Raw genomic sequence first — 26082 nt, forward strand, 5'->3', positions numbered from 1 at the left:
TGAAAAATACTGAAGAAAAGGATGTAAGGCAGGTATTCTTAACCTAGAGTACATGAATTTTTTAAAAAATATTTTGACAAGGAGGAATTATTTTGAGAAGGGATACATGTCACAAAGAAGGTTCAGAATCCTGGACCTAGAGGAACCTCTCAGGAGGGTCTTTGGAAAAATATGAATATGAAACACAAAGGATGAAAAGGTAGTAATGAATTGGTTTTCCTTGTAGGAATAAAAATATTAAATTATTGAGATCACCAATGCTTTGAAGTATTTAGAGTTTTCTAAGTATTTCCAGTAGCTAGGTGGTGCAATGGATAGAGAGCTGGCCCTGGAGTCAGGAAGGCTAGTCTTCCTGAGTTCAAATCTGGCTTTACTGTGTGACCCCAGGCAAGACATATAATTCTATTTATCTCAGTTTCCTCATCTGTAAAGTGAACTAAAGAAGGAAATGGCAAATCATTCCAATATCTTTGCCAAGAAAACCCCAATTGGAATCACAAAGAGTAGGATATGTGATTCCAATTGGGGTTTTCTTGGCAAAGGAACATTATCTTATTTAATAATAACAATAATAATAATAATAATAATAATAATAATAGCTAACCTTTATGTAATCTTTTAAGGTTTGAAAAGAATGTTGTCAATATCTCAGTTTATCCTCAGAATAATTTAGGAAGTAGCTGCAATTATTACCCACATTTTACAGATGAGGAAACTGAGCTGGACAGAGCTTGAGTGACTCCCCATGATCACATAGCTTGTAAGCAATAGAAAGCATTTGAACCTAGGTCTCTTGTCTACAGGACCTGCGTGATCACAAGCCAGGTCCTTTATGGCACTATCTCAGAGATAGCATCTTATTGGTAGCTTGCTTATTATAGTAATAGATCAATTTGACAGACATTTACTCAGTACCTATTTCATGCAGAATAAGGCATTCTACTATGTGTTAGAAATACAAAATGAATCACACTGATAGCTGCATCTCTATTTTTATGATAGGTTTTCTCTTTATTAACGGGTTTCTGTTTAATTATTTTCTGTATACAATACAATAGAATCCAATGCAGTATGCCACAACATAATTATGATACACACTTTTAAAGTGCCCTCTATGTTTTAGGGTATAGAAGTAAGAAAGACAGTTCTGTCTTCAAAGAACTTACAATTTAATGGAAAGAGACAATATATAAAAGGAAGTGAAAAGTGGGGATATTATATATATATATATATATATCTATTGCTGCACCCAGAAGGCAGGGGAGAAAATTGTGCTGTTGTAGTAAAACAAAAGGTAGGAAACCTACCATAAATGACTCAAACTTGGTTCTTGAATTCCCAGTGCCATTCAAAAATGATTAAAGTTATAGAAAACTGGCAGTATGCTAGGGCAGTGACCACAAACATAGCCAAGAGAGGTCCCAGGAAAAAAAACATCAAAGGACCTTTATACTCTTTTTTTCCAACTATTGGGAGGCCAAGGCAAAACTTTCTATGGAGCCACTTAGAGGGGTTGTTACTGTAGCTTGCTATACCTTAGTATTGCTTAAAGGTCTCTGTCCTGTGGGAGGACTGAAAGTGATAGTGGTGGAATATTTGTCTCTTCCCTGAGGGTTATAAGGAAAGGAAGTATTATTTGAAACACTAGGGAAAGTACTTAAAAAAAAATAAACAATCAAGCTAATTGGTTAGTGGGAAGCAGAATAATGTGAAAAAGAGAAAGTAAGGAAGGAGCCACTCAACTATGGATCTGAGTAGGAAACCAATCAGTATGAGACTTTCCCTCCCAAGTAAGGAGTTAGGCCACCTTTTTTTTTGGGGGGGGGGGTTAATCCATTGAATGTGAGTATTATTCACAACTGCTATTTGATAATGGTAAAGATCAGAGGAAGAAGGGACATGTTGTGTAGTGGTTGGTATATTATTACTGAGAAATATCTTGAGTACACAGGAAGCATTTAAAAAAATCACTCTACTTGATTAAAAGAAAAAGATTCGGAAGAGAGTTTTAAAAAGTGAGCAGTTAGCTAAGAAGTTAATTTTTTGGGGGGGTAGAGGTTAAAATATAAGCATGATAAGCTATTAATGAAGATGAAGTGCAGCTCACAGGGGCTGGTGAAACATTTTTGGGAAAAGCTTGCAACTCTGATCAAAAGGTTTTAAGTTGAAATTGAAGGAGAGTGAAAAAAAAAAAACCTCCTGCCTATATGGTTTGAAAGTTGAATAAGAAATGTGTCAAACAGAAGGCCCACAATACTCCCGAATAGGGCTCAAATCAGATTAAGATACAGTTCTGATCTGATTTTGATGCAATTATGTATTAATAATAATAATAAATAAACTGTGGTTTTCTAATTACCGGTATCCTTTAGTGTGATTTAGTGACTTTGATTCTATTTGAGTTTGACATGACTGCTCTAGAGGAGTACAGGAAGAAGAACAAAGAGAGAGTTGGGACCTGTGAGTTTCCTTTTATAGGAGACTCTCAAGTGATAATGGTTGGGGCCTTCATTGCATCTTATAGTCTTTAGAGGGTTTCCTAGGATATTGAGACCTATCTACTATTTCATAATCAGTACTTTCTAGAGGCAATATTTGAATTCAGATCTTTCTAGATTTGAAACTATTTTTTCACTAAAAATAAAAAAAAGAAGCATTCCTCTTAACAGAAAGGAACAGCAAAATAAAGGCCAAAAAAGGTCCCTGCTCTTAAGGAACTCACAGTCTAATGGCAGGGATGGGGAGAGACAACATACAGCCAACTCTGTACAAAGAAGATATCTACATAACAAACAGGAGATAATCTGGGGGGGGGGGGATGCTAAGGTTAGAGAAGAAAAGCTTCTAGAACAAAGTGGGACTTAGTGAGACTTGAAGGAAATTAGTTGGTGGAAATGAGATGGAGAATTCCAGACATGGAGCCAGCAGTCATTTAGAATGCTGCATAGAGTATCCTATATGAGGGACAGGATGGAGATCAATATCACTGGATTATAGAGTCTTATGGAGGGGAGTAGGAAAGAGCCAGAATCTGCAGGGCTTTGAAAGCCAAACTGAGCATTTTATATTTGATCCTCTGAAGATCAAATAGGGAATCATTATTGTTTTCAGTATGTATGTGTGGATTGAGATTGATATGGTCAAATCTGTTTTAGAAAGATCAGTTTAATAACTGATCAGAGGATGGATTGGGGGGGAAAGAGACTTGAGGCAGGAATACCAATCAGACCAGGTGTACTGTGATGAAGCCATGTAACAGGGTGGTTCCAGTGGCAGAAGAGAGAAAGATGCTATATAAAAATATGTGTGTACATATATGCATATATACACATATATGTACATTGTATATAGCTCTATCTATCTATGTTAGGAAGATATAAATGAAAGGACATGACCATAAATTGTGACCACAGAGAGTGAGATAGTTAAGGATGACATCTAAATTGTGAGCCAGGTGAATGAAAGGTTTGTGGAATGTGAATGAAATGAAATACTTAGTTGTATAATGGAAAGAGGGTTGGACTTGGAATGAGAAAGACTTGAGTTTCATTCTTGCCTCCGACCCCTACTTTCAAGTTCCTTAACTCTATGAGCCTCAGTTTCTTCATATGCAAATAGGGATAATAATCTTGTAATACTTAAGGTTATTGTGAAGAACATCCTTTGTACATGTTAGAGCATTATTTACATTGTCATTTGTTTCTATTTTGTTCTTCTTTTCTTCTGAAAAGGTAGCATTTTGTATTGGAGAGAAAGTTGGTTTTGAAGTCAGGTAGACCTGGTTTCAAGGTCTTCTTCTGATACATGGTGGACTTTGTGAACCTGTGCAAACAATTTAATCTCTCAATATTGTAGGTGATTCTCTAAGATTTCAAATTGCAAAGAAGTGCTGACCTGGATTAGAAGACAGAGTTTCCTCACATTGTGGTTTCCAATACCACTGGATCCTTATAGCAGAAATCAATCATATCTTATCCCTTTTTCTTTTAAGAAAAAATAATCCACAAATTAGTTCTTGTCAGATGACTTTCATTTCTAGGTCTACTAGACTGATAAACCTAAGAAATGCTATAGATATGCATGCTTTCATGCTATCCCTGTAGACACGTTAGGAGATGTGAACAAGTAAGTCCCTCAATGAACATTGATTAAACACCAAAGGCAAGGCAAGGTGCTAAGTGATGGGAATATACATGCAAATAAAAAGAAAACTAGTACCTGCCTCTAGGAGTTTACAAACTAATGAGGAAGAGAACATATAAAAGGAAGATGAAAAGAGTAGTGAGAGGCATGAAGAGGAATTCCAAAAGCAGTAAGGCTAGTGGAAAATATGGAGAGATGAATATGTTGGGCTCCCTCCTTAAAGGAGATTTTGGAGCTCATGGTTCTGTCCTTGAGAGCATCCAAAGGGAGGGGCAGTGGGTATTGCTGAGATGTTACTACCTAGACTGATTCGATCAGGACAATGAGATTTCCTAATGAATGAATTTCCTGGAAAAGTCTAAAAAAACCCTCAAAAGCAATGTACTAGTGGGAAATAGAATTAAATGATATTGTAGTTATTTGAGGAACTGTATTCAAAAAATTATTATTAATAAATCAAAGTCATCTTGAAGGGAGATCTCTAGTGTAGTTTTCTAGGAAACAGTTTGTTTTTTTCTTTTCAAAATATTTACAAATGACATGATGTGATAAAGTGTAAATGTCAACTTACTCAAAGGCATTAATAAATATCACATGACTGGGGGACAGCTAGGTGGTACACTGGTTAGAGCACTGACCCTGGAGTCAGGAGGACCTGAGTTTAAATCTGGCCTCAGGCACATAATAATTACCTTAGCTGTGTGACCTTAGGCAAGTCACTTAACCCCATTGCCTTGCAAAAAGCTTAAAAAAAAGATTGAGTAATGAGGAAATTGGGCAGGATGATCTCTAAGCTGAATACTGTGGACATACTGCATTTTTAAAAATTGCAACACTATAGTAAATGTTCTGATAGGAATTGAGAAAATTATTTTGCATTGCTTATTCTTAAAATTTTTTGTTACAGATTGCCTTTTTAAAGTGTGCCCTATGAACCGCTATTCTGCACAGAAACAATACTGGAAAGCCAAGCAAGCTAAACAAGGAAACCATACAGAAGCAGCATTGCTTAAGAAATTACAGGTAAGGCCTATTATAGGTTATTATTTGTGAGTCCATAGGTTAAAGTTAGTTTAAGAACAGAAATTGCAAGATGAGCAGAACCAGAAAAACATTGTATACTCTAACAGCAACATGGCGGTGGGGGGCGGGGATGATCAACCTTGAAGGACTTGCTCATTCCAACAGTGCAACAACCAGGGACAATTTTGGGCTATCTGCAATGGAGTATACCATCTATATCCAGAGAAAGAATTATGGACTTTGAACAAAGACCAAAGACTATTACCTTCAAATTAGGGGAAAAAAACCGTTATCTTATTATGTAATTTTACTATCTCATACTTTATTTTTCTTCCTCAAGGATATGATTTCTCTGTCATCACATTCAACTGAGATCAATATATACCATGGAAACAATGTAAAGACTAAGAGATTGCCTTCTGTGGGGGGTGGGGGGAGGGAAGCAAGAATGGGGGAAAAATTGTAAAATTCAAAATAAATAAAATCTTTCTAATAAAAAAATAAAATAAAATTCAGAAGGACATAAAAAGAATAGAAATCATCTCTATTGGTTTATATTACTCTAACTTTTAACCAATTCATAAATATGTGAAATGATAACAAGAAAAAATAAACTGGATAAGATTTTAAAGTCATGAGGTGTGCTCAATTAATATTTCCTGGCATGCAAGGGGTTGAGAGAGAGGTGGAGAGTTTTGAGATGAAAATTTCGCCAAAACCCACTAAAGAGAGACTCTGCTCCCAACTGGAGAACATTTGGATCTTGGAGAAAGGAATGATCAATTTAATCCTAGCTGGAGTATGTCCCTTTTGCCTCTGAATTAAAATAAAGAATCCTTAGGCTTAGTGGCATTTAAAGCCCTCCACAATCTTGTTCCAATGTAACTTTCTAACTTTACTTCATGTTATTTTTCTTCCCATTCTCTATTCTAACTATGACCTGATAGCTGTTTCGTATACTCATTAATTCATCTTTTATCTCCATACCTTTGAATGGGTGGTTCCTCATGGCCAAGGTGTGACGTTCAAGAACCAGTCTACATGCTTGCCCAGCTTTTCTATTTACAATAAGCTCCTCTATATCTCTTTTTCTTGCTCTCTTAACTCTGTAGTTTGACTTTCAATCTCAGTACTCAATATAAATTGCTGTCTCCACAGTTATTAGTCATCTCTTTTTTAAAAAAATTACAAATTTAAACTTAAATTCAAAACAAGAAAAGAAAAAAAACATCACCATATGCATGAAAGAGAGTATTCAATATAAAATAATACATTTCCATTTCAAGAAAATCTGTATCATAAATACTCTACATTGTTTTTAATGCTGCCCAATTTTTCTTTGCTTCCATGTAGGTTTTCCCTTGTTCTCTGCTGTGCTCTTTTTACTGTATTTTTCCTCCTCCCTGCCTCTCTACCACATGCTAAAGAAGGCTACAATTAAGTGTATATATAAACATATGTATGATATATAATATATATACATATACAGAGCTCTATGAATTTATATACATTATATATATACATATATATATATATATATATATATATAAATACACCATGTACTATGCTTATTTCCACTTGTCATCTGTTTCTCTGAAAGTAGATAGCATCTTCCTTCATAAGTCTAGGTCTTTTTCCAAATCAATCAGCTCATCATTTCTTTTTTTATGTTTATGTTTATTATTTTATTTATTTAAGGCAATGGGGTTAAGTGACTTGTTGAAAGTCACACAGCTAGGCAATTATTAAGTGTTTGAGGCCAGTATTGAACTAAGGTCCTCCTGACTCCAGGGCTGGTGCTCTGTCCACTGCTCCACCTAGCTTCCCCAGCTCATCATTTCTTATACCACAACTATATTCCAACCCAATCATATTCTCTCTGAGAGACTATCTGAAAGTTTTCTCCAATTTTCTTTATTCCTTCTATCTTGGACTATATAGGTTTTATTTATTTCTCCCCTGGTTTCTTTGAAATTCTTTATCTTTTGTTCTTCCAAGTGATCTTCATTATTATTTTTTGTGACCCAGTAAAATAATTTTTTAATAATTTAATTAAGGGGTGGCTAGGTGGCATAGTGGATAGAGTACCAGCCCTGGAGTCAGGAGTACCTGAGTTCAAATCTGATCTCAGACACTTAATAATTACCTAGCTGTGTGGCCTTGGGCAAGAAATTACCTTGCAAAAAACCCTAAAAAAAAACAAACAAAAAAAATTTAACTGGGATGGCATTAAAATAGATTAGTTAGGTAAAATTGTCATTTTTAAATACTGACCATATCTACCTATGAACAATAAATATGTTTATATTTATATAGTTTCTGTGTCTGTTTTGATAGGTAAACTTAGGCATTTTATACTGTCTCATTATTTAAATAGTCTAAAACTATATCAAATAAAATTTCTGATACATAGTGTAGTTTCTATCTGTGATTTATCTTTATCTCTCAGGTCACTAGGCTCATTCACCCCACCCCGAAATAATTTTGTTTCTCTCTCTCTCTCTCTCTCTCTCTCTCTCTCTCTCTGGCTCTCTCTCTCTCTCTCTCTCTCTCTCTCTCTCTCTCTCTCTCTCTTTTGCTTTTTTGTAGGGTTATAGGATTAAGTGACTTGCCCAAGGTCATTTAAGTATCATATATCTGAGCCCAGATTTGAACTCAGATTCTTTTAAATACAAAACTGGTGCTCTATCCCCTGAGTTACCTAGTTGTCCCTGTTTCTATTTTTTTATAGAGTTTTCACATAACTAATTATGAACATGTCATCCTTTCATTAGATAATTCTTGAATTATGTGTGTGCTGGACCTAGTTTATATGGGCTTGAGAAAGACATTAAATTTTCAGTGTGAGCATTTATATCTCATAAACTGGCAAATTGTTTTGTTAATTGTCTAGACTGAAGAAAGTGATGAGAAAGTGCTAATAATACAGATTAATCTTGTGTGTCCTACATTTTTGGAAAGTTGGTTGTTAAACATTTATTGACATAGCTCTACTCTGAATCTTTACTTCTGGTAATGCATAAAATATGCAGAGGACTCAGCTGAGATGATTTCATTGACATTCATGGTTGATTTTTGGTTGGCTTACCTGGTGAGATAGGATCATGGAAATTGTAGATTAGAAGGGATCTTAGAGTTCATCTATTTCAACCCCTTTATTTTATAGTTAAGAAAATTGAGGACCAGATCTGACTTGGATCTTATCCATCTCTTGTTCAGAAAACTTGGTAGACTACTCATCGTCTTAAGGATGTGTAAGAACCATAAGGGATCTTGGAGATCACCTCCCTAAAAACAATTTTTAAGACTTTTAGAGATCATCCAGTCCAAACTGTGTATCTCAGAGAGATTAAGTTACTTGTTGAGGTCATAGAGAAGAAATTGTATTTATACCTTAGAAGTTGGGAAACACTATAATCAAAGTTTGATGGTAAAAGTGCCAAATCCAGAATTCACTTTTTGGAAATTTTTCCCAAAAAGGAAGATGTTCTCCTTCCCCCTTTTCCTACCAACCATGTACTTTTCTAGAAATCTGATAAGGCAAGACAAAGAGACCCAAGGGACTCACTCAGAAGGATTTCTGGACCTTGGATCTTAGGAACTGGATTTCCTATGGGTGCAGATAGGTCTGGGGCTTCAGGTTAAAATTTTCCTCTGATAACTAGTAAGTTTTACCTCAAAAATCAATATTTCAACCTATAAGACTTATAATAATAGTGGTAATAAAAGTATCCACATAATATTTTAAGTTTTGTAAAACATTTTACAATTTATTTCATTTGATCTTCACAACAATCTTGCTATTAATACTTTCTCCCCCATCCCCATCCTCCTGTTTTCTTTTCTTTTTTCTTTTTCTTTTCTTTTTCTTTTTTCTTTTTTTTTTTTGCAAGGCAATGGGGTTAAGTGGCTTGCCCAGGGCCACACAGCTAGGGAATCATTAAGTGTCTGAGGCTGGATTTGAACTCAGGTACTCCTGACTCCAAGGCCAGTGCTCTATCTACTGCACCACCTAGCTGCTCCCATCCTCCTATTTTCACATGAGGAAATTAAAATTAGGGAACCTTCAAGTTATTCTTGAATTTTATTTTATTTTTTAGGGTTTTTTTTTGTAAGGCAAACGGTTAAGTGGCTTGCCCAAGGCCTCACGGCTAGGTAATTATTAAGTGTCTGAGACCGGATTTGAACCCAGTGCTTTATTCACTACGCCACCTAGCCACCCCTGTTCTTGAATTTTAAAAGGTTGAAGATGACCAGAACTTTCTAAGAAGGATTCCAGGTCCTAGAGGTTTTTAGAGGATTATGGAAGCCACAAATATCATTTCACATCACCAATTTTCACATCAAATAGCTTTCTTGTCAAGTACTGTATATCCTTGATATTCTTTTTTCTTATTGATGATCTGATAATTATTTTACAGCATGCTGCAGAGCTGGAACAAAAGCAGAATGAATCAGAGAACAGGAAACTGTTGGGAGAAATTGTTAAATATAGTAATGTCATACAAGTAAGTTCCTATTTTATTGATTTTTCTCTTAAAAATTAAAATTTTCATGGTATATTGGTGAGAGAAGTGATAAGTTTTCCTTAAATATAAATATTGTTGTTCAGTAGATTTTAGTCATGTCCAACTCTTTATGACCCCATATGGGATTTTCTTGGCAGAGATGCTGGAGTAATTTACTATTTCCTTCTCTAGGTTTTTTTTTTACAGATGAGAAAATTGAGGCCATTGGGGTTAAATGACTTGCCTAAGGTCATACAGCTAGAGAGTATCTGAGGTCAGATTTGTCCCCTGGAAAATGTCTGGTGCTCTATCCACTACACCACTTAGCTGTTCTAAATATAAATTCTTTTTTTTTTTAGGTTTTTGCTAGGCAATGGGGTTAAGTGGCTTGCCCAAGGTCACACAACTAGGTAATTATTAAATGTCTGAGACCAGATTTGAACCCAGGTACTCCTGACTCCAGGGCCAGTGCTTTATCCACTGTGCCACCTAGCTGCCCCCTAAATATAAATTAACAGAACGTTATAATGTTGAAGCATTTAAAATGATGTCCTCAGGCCTAAATTATTATGGCAGTGTTTTGATGTTTTTAGTTAATGTTTATCATAGTTTTATTTTATTTTTGTATCCAAAGGACATAGTGCAGTGCCTTACACAGAGTAGCTGTTTAAAAATGTTTATGAGATATAAATGCTCACACTGAAAATTTAATGTCTTTCTCAAGCCCATATAAACTAGGTCCAGCACACACATAATTCAAGCACTTGTGGATATTTATATGTACAGGTTCATGTAGACAGACCCTTATATAATTTATGTAATTTTAGAGTTTATAGTGAAACAACTTTATTGAAAAGTTGAAAAATGCCTAGTCTCTATTATGCAAAATAAATGAAAATAGTAGTCCTTCATCCTTTTTAGCTTGAAGATGAAATCTATTCCATCTTCCTATAAAGTGATAGAAAGATGTCAATTTTCAAATAAGGTACATGATACTCTTCTCATAATTTGAAAAGCAGGCCTAATTTTATTATTAGTTGTTCTGTGTACACATTATATAACTGAACCCAATTATGTAATCTTTTCACATTTTATTAGAACTTTTAATGTGTTCCTTGGTTTATAATAAAAAATAGGAAAATATTATTTAGGTATTTTTTAAAACTGGAATTCTATTTTTATAGCCAGTGTTTGAGGAAGGCTAAAATGATTTAATTCCAATTTCATGGAATTTAATTTTGCTGCTTTGGGTGGATAAAAATATTTCTGATTTCCCTTTTTTAAGAAAAAAATTTGTGAGGTCCTTTTGAGAAAGATGTACTTGAAAAAGATAGATCAACTGAAGTAATGGACAAAAAATTGTATTTTGTTTTTGAATCCAAAGGACCTAGTGCAGTGCCTTACACAGAGTAGCTGTTTAAAAATGTTTTTTAAATTAAACTAGATGTGGGTGTGAGAGGATTTCTTCCTTTCACACTTATTCAAGCACTTGTGGATATTCGTGTGATGCAAATATAAAACTTTATCAAATGGATATGCAAGAAACTGAAATTATTTGTTTTCCTGACAGTTACTGCACATAAAAAGCAACAAATACCTAACAGTCAATAAGCGCTTGCCTGCCTTACTGGAGAAGAATGCTATGCGGGTATCCTTGGATGCTGCAGGAAATGAAGGGTCTTGGTTTTATATTCATCCCTTTTGGAAACTGAGGAGTGAAGGTGACAATGTATGTAAATATAATCTAAAATGGAAAAAGTTGGATTTGCAAAGAGAATGACTTTATAATCAAAAGAATGATTAAGTGTAATGTTAGGAATAGATAACTTGGGAACTTTTACCTATTCTTTTTACATGCATTAAAAAGACTTTATAGTAAATATAAGTAAAGTCAGCTTCCAGCTAGGTTTGATGAGGGAGTATATGGTAAGTTTCTATTAAATAAGTTGATGCTCAGAAAAAAGTTTAGAACTTCTTTTTAGGTTTAGGAAAGAACAAAGTCGAGTGAGATATAAAACTTAGAAAAGTCAAGTGAGATATAAAACTTAGAGAAATATTTACTTCCTCTCTTACTGAATTAGCAAGGAGAGTTAAGAGAATTATGAATTTATTATTTTAAATGAGTATATGTCCTGACATTTGAGAAGAATAGATTTCTTAAGACATAACATATGGCATGTATAGCCTATATCAGATTGCTTACCATTTCAGAAGGGGAGAGAGCAAAATTTGCAACTTAAAAACTTAAAAAACCCTGAATGTTAAAAATTGTTTATACATATAATTGGGGTAAAAATAAAATATGATTTTAAAAAAGACATGGAAACTTAAAAAAACCTGAACATTAAAAATCATTTTTACATGTAATTGGAGAAAAAATAAAATACCATTTTTAAAAAGACATGATGTTTGAGGAAAATATAGATGAGTATCTGCTCCTAGATGGCAACTTCATGTAAAACAATTGTTTAGAAACATTTGTTTTATATATATTGTATGAAAATAATTCACTGTGAGATTTTAAAAAGAAAGAATAGGTTTGGTGACTATGAATAAATGACATGAATGGTTTGATAGTATAGTCATGGATTTGAAAAATTAGTGAGTTTGGTGATGAATAGAAAACTTTCAGGATAGGTTACAAGCTAAGCGTGTGTCAGTGGATCAATGGAAAAAGAGGGGAAGATTATTGCTTTTTGAATTGTTTCATTCTTTGATAAGTAATTTTTATTTAAAGATTTTGGTAACTTACATATTTTTTCTAGTTGAACTATACTTTCAGTGAATTTTGAAGTACTAATTCAATCCCACAGGACGCAAGCTTGATGGTTAAATTTGGTTAACCAATTATCTGATGTTAAAACCTCTCTAGGTAAGGTTGAGTGAAGCATGGCATGCAAGAATGTAATGCACTTTAAATTTTATTTTCTCAAGTTCTTTAAAAAAAAAATCTTAAAGCCCCCTTTATTTATTTATATTTTTTGCACCCAGTCTGTATTTTATGTGTAATTTGAGTTTGATATTGTGTTGTTGATTACAATCAACTCTCAAATATTCAGGGACTGATTATCTAGGTTTGGCAATCCATATCCTTAACTAATTTCTTTTGTCCACTTAACTATTAAATACGGCTTCTATCTACAAGTCAACAAAACATGAAGAATTAAAATTCTGAAGACTTTGGGAAAATAGTTTGAAATCTGGCTAAAATTGAGATTTGGGGTTTTTGCTTTGTGTTTACAAATTTCATTTTTCCCATTCTGTTCCTTCTGCTTTATTGTCTCCTGAACATCTAAAGAGTTATTAGAGAGTTGAATGTAATGAACTATTTGAAATACATATTTTTATTGAAAAAAGATAAAGCCCAGGTTAAAATTAATGTGTGTGAGATGCAATAGCAAAGAAGTCATCTTCATATAGTTGTACTCCAAAGGCATGGCTGAGAAAACTTTCCACACTGCTTGTAGCTATAAACATCTCACTTTTTTTTGTGCTAGTCACGAGTGTGTTTAGCTTTTGTATGTATAATTAATTATGTGTGAAAATAAAAAGCACATCCTAGTCATATCTGTCATATTATTAATCAGCATTGTTATATTTATTTCTCTCTAGGTGTGTTTTCCATTCTTTTATAATTTGAAGATATTTTTAATAAATGGAATTTCATAATTTGTGATTCAACAACTGCTCAATTTGTGCTAATGTCAAGAAAAAAAGAATAAATGAGAATGGGAATTCAAGGGGAAAATACTTGAAAATGGTGGTAGTGTGGATTATTTTTTCAGTCACTATTTCAAGTGGCAATCAGGTTGTTGATAATCATCCAATGAATTCGTCATGACCCAAGTAAAGTGAATGGGTAGATTGAATCCATTCTCCTAAAATTAGCAGGAACTCTTGGGGGCTATTAACAATAGCTGCTAACAATAGCAGAGACTGAATATGCCAATAAGATTTATGGGCTAGTGATTTCCACTTGAAAAAGCAGTCTCATAGGGTCAGAAAACTATTATTTTACAATTTTCAACATGTTAGAAAAACCTTTAATTACAGTTATTGTAAAAGCTATTGAGGACCCACATGAAAAATTATAGTATTTGACCTACTTAATTTTGACAAAACACAGTTACTCATCTGGATTAATTTATTTTTGTTATTGTTTTATATTTTACACTGAATTGGTCCCCCAAAACACACATTTTATTTCCTTGATGATGGGTTACACATAATGAGTTTTGATGGCCCTTTGATTCTCATTGAATGGAAACAACAGAAATGCTGGATCATAAAACCTATTAGGGGAAAGTTTCTATGTTGTGGTTTGTAGAATCAGATCCCATCTCTGATATTTGCTATCCTGTAACCTTGCATTGTACAATTTGCATTGTAACCTTGATCAAATCACTTTATCTTTTCTGTATCTCTGTATCCTGTATCATGGAACTGAGGGGATTGCATTTCAGTATTTTCTGAAGCTACTCCCAGCCCTACATCTTTGTTCCTGTAGGCCTTTTCATTTAGGAAAATTGATTGGTATTCCAGTAAGAACCAAGGAAACATTATTAGACAGCTCACCACTGTAATGTCCAACTTAGAATTATAATATTTTAAAGGTGCATTGGACATCAGAGATCCCTATAATTTTACAGATGTGGAAACAGCCCTTGAGAAAATAATTATCTTGCCTGATATTCTGAAGTTAATGACAGAGACCGGGCTAAATTCTAAGACTCCTCATTCATAGACTGGATCTATTTTCACAACATCATGCCAGAACTTCAAGAAGAGAGGCATGAAATAGGAGTATGGCAATCATTCTTTGCCTGCTAGACTTTACCATGAAACCTTCAGATCACATAGCTTCTCCAGGAATGTTTTAGATTCAGAAAAGTGTGTAAATGTTTTGTGTTGGAGATATGAATGCAGAGACTATACAAAGTCACTATAATTTTCCTTTGAAAAAGCACCTGATACATCTAGTAAACCAATCTCTGGTGGTTAATAAGCAAGTTAGATTTTTCAGTGAAGTCGGTCGAATTAAATAGTTTTCTAAAAAAAATTTTTTTTGTTGCTACTTAGTCATTTTTCAGCTGTACCTGACTTTTTGTGACCTCTGTTGGAGTCTTCTTGGCAAAGATACTGAAGTGGTTTGTCATTTCCTTTTCCAGTTCATTTTACAGATTAGGAAACTGAGGCAAATACGATTAAGTGACTAGCCCAGTGTCCCAGAGCTGGGATCTGAGGATATATATGAACTCAGAAAGATGAATCTTCCTGACCTCAAACCGAATATTGCGTCATCTAGCTGCCCCCAAATTGACTTGCAAGTTTCCTATTGTCATGGACTGAATTTTTCATTTATATTCTTCCTCCCTCTTAGCATCTGTCACCTTGCATGCAGTAAGGGCTCAACAAATATTTACTGATATATCTATTTGCTTGTCAGTATCTTGTCCAACTGTTCCTTATCTTTTCATATCAGATCCAGTTGTAAGCAATATATTGATTTCATCCAGCTGTGGTTAATGACATGAATTTTTTTTTTATGTCAGTTATATGCTGGGCATTGTATTAGGCACTGAAGATACAAAAGTAAGAATGTTTCAATTCCTGCCCTACAGGAAATGATATTGTAACTTTAAGTCAATACAAAGTAATTTCAGAAGTGAGCTAATGCTAATGAACAGAGGGGAAATCCCGCAATGTTTCTTAGAGTTAGATGGCATCTGAGAAAATCCTTGAAGGACATGTCTGAAGGGCAGAATTGATAGGGGTAATGTATTGGGAGGAGAGATGCATTATGGGAATAAAGGGCAAATGTAGTGGGAGATGGCATGTTGAGTGTGAGGTCCAGTAAGAATTCTCTTACTTTTGTATTTGCATTTCTAATGCTTAGCACAGTGACTAGTCACATAGATTATTAAGTGCTTAAATATTTGTTGAGTTTTGAAATTCTGGGAAATTATAGATACAATGAATTTTGATTGCCAGAATTCCTTTTAGTTTTTTTTTTTTAGGTTTTTGCAAGGCAAATGGGGTTAAGTGGCTTGCCCAAGGCCACACAGCTAGGTAATTATTAAGTGTCTGAGACCAGATTTGAACCCAGGTACTCCTGACTCCAGGGCCGGTGCTTTATCCACTGCGCCACCTAGCCACCCCTAAGAATTCCTTTTAGCAATTACCAAAGAGCTTTTGTAGATGATTCCTGAAGATACACAATACATAGTTGAATAGCTTTACAAAGTAAGTACAGCATTATAAACTAACCATGAGCCTGAAGATGTTCCTTTTACAGGTATTGGAATTTACTCGTAAAAGCCTATTAGTCTATAAACATTTATTCAGGTACTGAACTAAGCTCTTTTATACAAAGATAGGCAATCCCTGTTAGTGAGGAGCTTACAGTCTACTGGAGAAACCACTGTGTACAGACAAGCTAAAAATGGGATAAATGGGAAATAGTTAGCAGAAGAAAAGTATGAGAATTAAGAGGGATTAGGAAAGGCTTCTTATAGAAAGTAAGGTTTTAGGTGGGATTTGAAGGAAGTCAGGGAAACCAGAAGGTAGAGATGAGGAGGGAGAACATTCCAGACATGGGGGACAGTCACTGAAAATGAGCAGAGTTAGGAAATGGAGTGTCTTTTTTGAGGAACAGAAAGTAAGGCCAGTGTTACTGGATCACAGAGTATATGGAGGGGAAAGTGTAAGAAGACTGGGAAAGTAGGGAGAGGCTTGGTCATGAAGAATTTTGAATGAGAAAGGATTTTCTATTTGATCCTAGAAGTGATAGGAGGCCATCAAAGTTGACGGAGCAGGGCAATGAGATAGATATACTATACTTTACGAAGAACATTTGACTGCTGAGTGGAAGATGAATTGGAGTGAGAAAAAAGCTTGTGTCTGTAGTCCAGGAATGGGGGAATAGGGTCCTGTATCAAGGTGGTGGCAGTGTCAGAGGAGAGAAAAGGACTTAGGTGAAAGATATTACATCAGCGTAGCTTATGATTATCATTGGTAATACATAACTCCAAGTTATCAATCAGTTCAGTTACACCTCATATAAGGTTATTTGGCAATGCCTACAGAAAAGAAAATAGAAAAGTAATTAATGAGGCATCTTTTTGGGAGGTTGGCAAATAGGGTAGATTGGTATTAAGTTCTCTAACAAATCAATGATTTTTAGAGTGATTGAAATAATCCATCTTCTATGTGGCTTTGAAACCTACACCTGTCAAATATATCACATTGAGGATTTTTTGCAATTCTTTATTATCCTAAGTTTCAAGTTAACAGTGAAAAGCAAAATAAGCTTCCTAGAATGCAACTGAAGTGATGCTTCAATCAGATGGGCACAATATTGATGGAAGCCCATTTAGTTACCATATTTATAGTAAAGTATGTTAAGTATAACTTGGCAGTCTAAAAGGACATACTTTAAGGATATATTAAAAATATTTTTAGTGAAATATAGATATGTATTTTGGGAAATCATAATAACCAATAAACCAACCTTGTAGCCACTGGGTTCATTTAGAGTTACAAAATGACACAATTGCTACTTAGCTGAAAATATAAGACGATAAACTTGCACAAGTCCTGCAAACTTCAGTTAACTGTCCCAAAACCAGAACAGTCTTCTCAATCACCATTCTTTATTTGCCTCTACAGAGAACAACAGCTCTAGCAGTAGCTACTAGCAAAAACATTCATTCATTTGTTCACTTAATAATTTGTTCTGAAATGAATACCAAGTGCTGATTATATTGAAGGAAGTATGGGAGTTTGGCTATAAAGCTTGATTTGAATCTAGGCCATGGAGCTCTGCTCTAGTAGGACTTAAATTGATTGAGAAATTCTTGAAAAAATCATCCCATGGCCTTTGGTTAGTAGGATCTAAGGAATTTGGAGATGACCAAGATTCATCATCCATTGTTGTCTAGTTAAGGTTTATTCATTGATTCAGAATACATTTATTAAGATCCACTAAGCTTATGGCACTTGAGAAGATAAATGAGATAAGGTTCTTCTTCTTAAGGAATTTAAAATCTAGTAGGGGCAGGACTGGCTGCATGTACCCTGCAATGTGATTGTATATGGTCCCCTGTGTGTTTACTAAATACTTTAGGAAATGAAACCACAGAGCACTCATTAAAATGGTAAATCAAAATATATTGTCTGTTGTTTCAATAAAAACTTTTTAAAAGTAAGGTTGGACAGTCCTCTTGTAAGGTATTAAAGTATATTTACTAAAAATTACCAGAATACAACAGGATGCAAATATGTGAGAAGTACTATCAAGGTGTTAAATTTCGGTTTTTTAAAATTTATTTTACCAAACAAAACAAGTAACTCCCTAAGAGTATAATTAAAAAAATGTTTTCATATGAACCTGCAAATCTATTAGTTAAAACTTTTTGAGGTTTTTTAAGAGGGTGAAACTACTTCTAGCATAGAAAAATCAGGAGAGGCTTCACTGAGAAAGTGACATTTAAACTGAGTCTAAAAGAATGTATATAATTAAAAAAAATAGAACTCAGGTGGGGAAAGGTTATGGAAGTAGGATAGCTTAAACCAAATTTGGTGAGTAGGTAATATTATTGTTTGGCTGTATTGTAGAGAATATGGGGGGGGGGGAGTATGAGATAAAGCTGAAAATTAGATCAGAGACAGATTGTGGAAGACTTTAAATGCCAACTTAAGGTATTTGTACTTCACTGAATAGGCCATGGGATTTTATTGAAAGTTTTAGAGTTGGGGAATAGGTGTATGTGATATGATCAAAACTATGAAATCCAAATTATTGGTAAGGATTCATGGAACTGGTCAAGACCAGTTGTTGTTATTGAGATATTTCAGACTCTTCTGTGACTTCATTTGGGGTTTCTTAGCAAGTTTTCTTGGAGTGGATTGCCATTTCCTTTTCTAACTTATTTTACAGTTGAAGAAACTGAGTGAAGTCATTTGCCCAGGATCTAGAAAGTATCTGAAAGCCAGATTTGAACTCATGAAGATGATGAGTTCTCCAGACCTGATATTCTATCCATTGCTCCATCTAGCTGTCTATGAAAAGAGCAGGGTTTTCTTTTTTCTCTTTAGTTGCTGCTGGAATGAAGCTACTGTGATTCAAGTTAGAGTCCCAGAGGAGCAGGGCTAGATAAAGAAATAGACAAATGAGGAGTAGTGTGCATCTATTAGAGAGAACAGGTAAAACAGTCATTCATGGCTTGGGAAACATACTTTTTAGTTCTCATTGCTGTAATTCCTGAAAATGAATTGTAGAAATAATAGACAATTTCAACAAGTTTAGCAATACTAGATCATCTTGGGCTTAATGCTTCAATGCAGCTTTCCAATAAGCAATTTGAATTCCAAGCAGAGAGGTGCTGGTATTTTAGCAACCTGTTCTCTGGGGGGGGGGGGGGGGGGATGTAAGCACAACACATTTTAAAATTTAATCAACATTATTAACATTTTATCAATCCCTTTCTTAAGTCTAGATAATCAACAAAATAATAAACCAGTTTTATAGCATTTTCTGATTTCCCAGATATAAAGGTTTATGCTGAAAAATTTAACAATTATCTTTCATGAGTCAATACAAAACAAGCTCCAGTATATACCATGATTCTATGTATTTTAAAATTGAAAATTATCCTGGGAATCAGATCTTCTGGGAGAATATCAGATAAAAATGAACTCAAATACCCAAGGACCAAGCTATAAACATATTTCCTCATTACAAGGGTTTCCCAAAAGTATCTTAAAAATCATATTAAAACTTTTGAATTGCTCTTGAATGTCAAACTAAAAATTTTTTTAGGGGAACAGTTTTCAAACTTTTTTGTTCTCAGAGCCACTTTGCAATTAAAAAAATTGCTGCAGCTTCAGGGAACTTTTGTTGATGTGAGTTATATCAATTGGTATTTACCAAGTTAGAAATGAAAATATCTTAGTATTCTTATGAAAACAGTTTGACTTCATGGTCCCCTGATAAAGTCTAGTCACTAGATCTTACTTTGAGAATCTTTGGTCTAGGATATACTTGCCATTTCATTCTTAACTCAGGAGGACCTGAGTTCAAATCCAGCCTCAGATACTTTAATAATTACTTAGCTGTGCAACTTTGGGCAAGTGACTTAACTCCACTGCTCGCTCTCTCTCTCTCTCTCTCTCTCTCTCTCTCTCTCTCTCTCTCTCTCTCTCTGTATATGTGTGTGTGTGTGTGTGTGTGTGTGTATGAAGTTTCTTAGATAAGGAAGAACCACTTTATTACTCATTTTATTCATTTTGTAACTTTTAATTTTTGTTCTTTTAAACCCATTTAAATATGAAATAGCTTATACATATATGTTTCATAAGTACTGAAAATTATGTTAAGGTTACTATTGTCTGAAAAATCCATTTAATTTCAGAGTATCAGAATTAGAATAGAGGGACTGAGAGCTCCTTTTTTTGTTTGTTTACAAGAAAGTAGCATGAAAGAATATTGAACTTGAGTAAGAAAACCCTTGGATCAAATCCTGTCTCAGTCATTTAGTAGATTATAAATGGGCATGTCATTTGGACTCTGATCCTTGCTTTTCTCATCCTTAAAAGGAACCTAATTATATTTGCCATACTAGTAGTTATCATTATATCATGCTTTAAGGTTTACAAAGGACATTACTTATACAATTTTATCTTATTTGATCCTTATAACAGTTCTTTGAGTTTGATTCCATTTTCATTCTCATTTTATAGGTGAACTAACTAAGACTGAGAGAGATTGTGACACTTGTCCAGGATCAGAGAGCTAATGTCAGGACAGGATTTCTTGATTCAGTCAGATCTTCTTGACTCTATCCACTAAGCTACTACCTGCCTCATAAGATTGTTGTAAGGCTCAAATGGGATATTATACATGAAAGTGCTTTGGAAGTGTAAGCTGTGATTGCTACAATCAATTAGAAATTAAAAGGTTTTTTGTTAGGTATCTGAATACAGATGACTATCCAAAATGAAACAGTTATATGACATGTATTCAAAGACATTAAAAATATAATAGGGAGTGGAAACCACATTGAACTAGAAAGTAGCTTGGTGCCTGGTTTAATCACCAACTCTATCTTGAAACTTTTTTAACTCCTAGACAACTCTAAAGAACACTATAATCTAGTCTGTTTCAAGTTCCATTTATTTTTGATCCCTAGATTGTTGTAGGAGATAAAGTTGTACTGATGCCAGTCAATGCAGGACAGCCACTACATGCAAGTAACATAGAACTTCTAGACAATCCAGGATGTAAAGAGGTAAGTTCATGGAAGAGAAACTGAATGTGAATATTTGTTCAGTATAATTTTTTTATGCACCTTATTTCTTCAGTTGCTGTTTTATGAAAAACTATCCAGTTTCATATGGCTATGAAACTCCTGATACTGTTATATAATTCAGGATAGGGTATACTGAGTACTTGAGGGGTAGCCTAATCCCCCACCCTAGAGTAGGGGGATCAGTTAATTATTCTCATGGAGAATACACATTTGAAATAATTTTCCTGTGAAGCTAGGTGGTGCAGTAGATAGAGCCCAGCCCTGGATTCAAAAGGACCTGAAATAACTTCTAAACTATACAAACACCTGTGTTTCCTCTCTTGGTACTTATTTTTCCAGGGTCAGTCTATGGTTTAAAACCATTCACGTTAAGTATTTCACAAATTTATCACAAATTAGCTCATTTTATTTCCACCCAAGACTCTGGGAAAATCTCCCAAAAAAATATAGATTGGGTCTCATTTCCCATTAAGATTCTCATCTCTATTCCCACTTTTCATGACCCAAAAGGAAATCTGCAACCATATTATATTTAGATTAGCCTATTTTGATATCAAAATATTGGAATTTAAAGACACAATAATGGAAGATCAAGAAACTGTAGCTAAGGTAAATTCCCAACAGTAGCAGATATCCCATTAATTAAGAAAAAATGTTCACAACTTTACTTTTCCCAAGGGAACTAAATCCCTTTCTTTCTTGCATACTTTGTTTTCAAAACTTGTAACTGGGAGATACCAAATGCTTTTTTGTTAGAGAACCTCTACCTGCTCCCTATAGTTAATGTTTCAAGGAGAAAAGAAAAAAAAATCATGTCACCAACATCTATTTCAGTTAGGATCCCATGAACTCTGGTTGCAAATATACAGTCACTTTTGGATCTGGGGGAGAATAGGGTCTATCTTGACCAGATAACCTTTCTGTGGCAGTTACTAGCCTTGAGCTCCACAGATATCCATGAAAGGGTAAGAGAGAAGGAATATGGAGAGGATTTCCTTTCCACAGAATTTTTGCCTCCTCATTGCCTTTGCATAAATTCCTGACCCAGGTGTCTGATACTTATGTGATATTGTTTCTTGTAATTTGATAGGGTATTTCTCAGCAGTTGATTTTTTAAAAAGTCTTCATGTCACAACAATTACTGAATTCCCAGCAGATCCCTATTTTTGTTCTCTAGAATGCAGATCTGAGAAGAAGCTAGGATAAAATGAAGGGTGAGCCTGCAAAGCTAGAGCTGAAATTGCAATTTTTGTAATTGCCTTATGGAATTTAATTCAATAAATATTGTTTTAAAATGCTAATCATGAGCCAGATATTGTGCTAGGGAATGGGGAAAATAGAAAAAGAAAAACAATTCCTGGTTTCAAGGAGCCTACAAACTAATGGGGAAGAAAATATGCAAAAGGAAGCTAAAAAGGGAGAGATACCAGGAGGTATCCAGCCTAGGAGCATGATGTTTCATGGAATTTAAACCAAACAGAAACATAGATTAAAAAAAAGTGAGAGACCATGATTGTAAACTATTGTACTGAGACATACTCCATTGACAAAGTCTCTTTTAATTTCCTTGATTTCATTTAAATAAAACATAATACTATATTACTGTACATAATCAAATAGTTATACATTTTTACTTTTATAGGTTAATGCTGTTAATTGCAACACTAGCTGGAAAATCACTTTGTTCATGAAATACAGTTGCTATCGTGAAGATGTTCTCAAAGGGGTATGTAGTTTGGGAAAATGAAGAGTTTTTTATTGAATTAGTTATATGCATTCTAATCATTTTTGATTAAAATAATTTAATTTATATACTACTAATTTTAAGTTTTGCTTTTTTTTTGACCTAGGCAATCTTTATTAGTTATGGGCCAGTTATATTATACCTCTAAGGTTCAATCTCTTTGAGAATAATATTTATAATACCTTCTGAAGATTGAAATCTTTTATCATGTCATGCAAATGTGGGGTATATATAATGATAATCATTTTATAATGGTGATGATGTTATTTAGTCATTTGAAATAAATATAACAGAGATGATCTTTTTATATATATATATATATTTATTCATTTAATTTTATTTTAATGTCTCTCTTGAGTGAATTTGGGTAGAGTCAGAGCAAAAATTGAGGAAGAAAATTGATTGAACTGAACCTACTCCTGGAAGAATGGAAGGGGTGCCTGAAGGGAACAAAGAAAGCATCAGCACCTAGTTTCTTCCACTGTCATAAGAATGTATTATTCCATTTGTATTAAACATTCTATTCTTTCCTGAGATTCTTCTTCTTTGCTTCTGGGTAACAAACAACTTGTAAAACTCCTTGAATCCATTCTTGAACTTTCAGTGTGGTTTCTGAAGTATAGAATACATTGTCAAATATTCCAGTTACTCCTTACCACAGCCCCTTGAGATGAATGAGGGAAAGTATTGTAGTCCCTACAGAATAGTCATGAGAAATGGTTAGTTTTGTCATAATCTCCAATCAAAAAAATTTATAAGCTTTCTTTTCACTGACATTCTTTGTAATATGAGAGCAATCTGTTTAATCTTTTGTTTGGAAATAAGAATTTCACTCATTTATTTTTCTAGGGTGATGTTGTTAGATTGTTTCATGCAGAACAAGAGAAATTTCTGACCTGTGATGAATATGAGAAAATACAGCATATTTTTCTTCGTACAACTTTGCGTCAATCAGCTACGTCTGCCACAAGTTCTAAAGCACTCTGGGAAATTGAGGTATATAAGTTTATTTCCCTTCTAACTAATTTACAAAGAAAAGACAAGTACCATAAACCAGATATTTTGTTACATACATTGTTTATGAATGGTCAAATGATATTTCAACAGACATTTAATAAGCACTATTCCATGCACTGTAATAAATATTAGGGATGCAAAAAAAAGCATAAACATAGTCTGTGCCCTCAAGGCTTTCACATTCTAATGAGGGAGACAACATACAAACAGCTATGTACATACAGTGCAGATCTATTACCTAAACCTAGGGCAGATAGGTGGTTCAAATCTGACCTCAGACATTTGGCAGCTGTATAACCCTGGGCAAGTCACTTTATTTTGTTTGCCTCAGTTTCTTCATCTGTAAAATGAACTGGAAAAGGAATTGGCAAACTACTCCCAGTATCTTTACAAAGAGAACCCTAAGTGGGATCATTAAGAGTTGGATGCAAGACAGCCAGGTGGTGCAGTGGAGTCAGGAAGACCTGAATTCAAATCCAGCCTCAGACCCTTAATAATTACCTAACTGTGTGACCTTGGGAAAGTCACTTAACCCCATTGCTTTGCCAAAAAAAAAAAAGATTTGGACACCACTGAAACAACTAAACAACAGCAATCATGGTTCTGTGGAATTTCTGACTTGGGAAATATTCAGTACATTGTTTATCAACTCGAAGGGTGGGTATCCTGGGTATTGCTAAATTTAGGTTCTATTCCTAATCTGAGGAAACCTGGAAAGAAGAAAAGGCCCAGAAACTAAAAAGGAGTTTGAACAAGTTCTGAAGGGTATGGCAATTGGGAAGAAACCACACCATGTTTCCAGTATTAGATTTTTGATCCTGAGAAATTCATCTTTTGGTAAAAGGTCATGTCCCGGTTTAATAGCTGACTCTCCAGAAGAAAAATGTATGCATGCTACATTTTAAAATTCAATCATCACTATTAACATTTATTCCATCATTTCCTCAAGTTTAGACAATCAGCAAAACAATAAATCAAGCTTTGATTTGTGGCATTTACTGATTTCCAAGGTTTAAATTTTCCCACTGAAAATATAATAATCAACTCTTAGGAGCTCGTTCTAGACTAAAAGGCTTTGTTTTCAAATATAAATTATGAATGTGTTATGAAACATGGTTTGTCAAATATTTTTTATGATATGCTTCTCAATTACAGAGCACTTTTTCAATTCATTAATTTTCTATTTTGTTATTAAGAATTTATTGTTGGGGGATGGCTAGGTGGTGCAGTGGATAAAACACTGACCCTGGAGTCAGGAGTACCTGGGTTCAAATCCGCTCTCAGACACTTAATAATTACCTAGCTGTGTGGCCTTGGGCAAGCCACTTAACTCCATTTGCCTTGCAAAAACCTAAAAAAAAAAAGTTTATTGTTGGGGGCAGTTAGGTGAGGCAGTGTATAGAGCACAGGCCCTGGAGTCAGGAGTACCTGAGTTCAAATATGGCTTCAGGCACTTAATAATCACTTAGTTGTGTGACCTTGGGCAAGTCAATTAACTCCATTGACTTAAATAAATAAAATTTTTTAAAAAAGCATTTAACTCTTCATGACCTCATTTGGGGTTTTCTTTGGCCAAGATACTGGAGTGGTTTGTCATTTCCTTCTCCATCTCATTTACAGATGAGGAAATTGAGGCAAACAGGGATAAATGACTTACTCATAGTTATATGGCTAATTAATGTCTGAGACTGGATTTGAACTCAGGTCTTCTTGTCTCCAAGCCCTGCACTCTAACCACACTATTATGTATGTATGTATAGCTTAAAATGTATTATAACAATTGTTCTATTGTCAATAATTCACCAGGAATATTAAAATCATTTAGCTGTGGTTGTCATTATCTTGATCTATAGGTGGTGCATCATGATCCATGCCGTGGGGGAGCAGGACAGTGGAATAGTTTATTCAGATTCAAACATCTGGCAACTGGAAATTATTTAGCTGCAGAGGTAAGAATATTTGCCTCAGAAAAACTTTGGTTGTTTCTATGGGTACAAATTAAAACAGTGAGTACAGTTCCAAAGTGAGTTGGATTCTTTGCATCATTATGTGTGTGAGTAGACAGTTATTAGTTGAATATGATAGTTTCCTATTGATGCAGTGAAATTGCTATCAAAAAAGGAGTGCTAAACATATGGTTTCTGATATAGGTAAAAACACAATCTTTACTTTTTCAAAAAAGTAAAATAATGTTAACCTTAACTTTCACTATAAGACTTCATCATATGATTTAATTTGTTTTCTGTCAGTGCAAATGGAATTGGGTAATTAATTTGGTTATGATATGCCCTATAAAATCTTATTTAGTATCACAATTTAAAAAAAAAATTCTTTTTTT

At 34.3% G+C, this 26082-nt stretch overlaps 1 protein-coding gene across 1 annotated transcript in view; it reads left to right on the forward strand.

The window, feature by feature from the left end:
- Positions 1 to 26082, forward strand: part of ITPR2 (inositol 1,4,5-trisphosphate receptor type 2) — a 482746-nt gene that overhangs the window by 96385 nt on the left and 360279 nt on the right. Inside the window, exons 3-9 of the mRNA XM_074195308.1 lie at positions 5051 to 5166; positions 9588 to 9674; positions 11245 to 11403; positions 20864 to 20962; positions 22626 to 22709; positions 23577 to 23723; positions 25598 to 25693. Of these exons, the coding sequence (XP_074051409.1) occupies positions 5051 to 5166; positions 9588 to 9674; positions 11245 to 11403; positions 20864 to 20962; positions 22626 to 22709; positions 23577 to 23723; positions 25598 to 25693 (788 nt within the window). The remainder of the gene's footprint in view (positions 1 to 5050; positions 5167 to 9587; positions 9675 to 11244; positions 11404 to 20863; positions 20963 to 22625; positions 22710 to 23576; positions 23724 to 25597; positions 25694 to 26082) is intronic.

The sequence above is a fragment of the Macrotis lagotis genome, chromosome 7, assembly GCF_037893015.1.
Source record: "Macrotis lagotis isolate mMagLag1 chromosome 7, bilby.v1.9.chrom.fasta, whole genome shotgun sequence".
NCBI classification, from domain to species: Eukaryota; Metazoa; Chordata; class Mammalia; order Peramelemorphia; family Peramelidae; genus Macrotis; species Macrotis lagotis.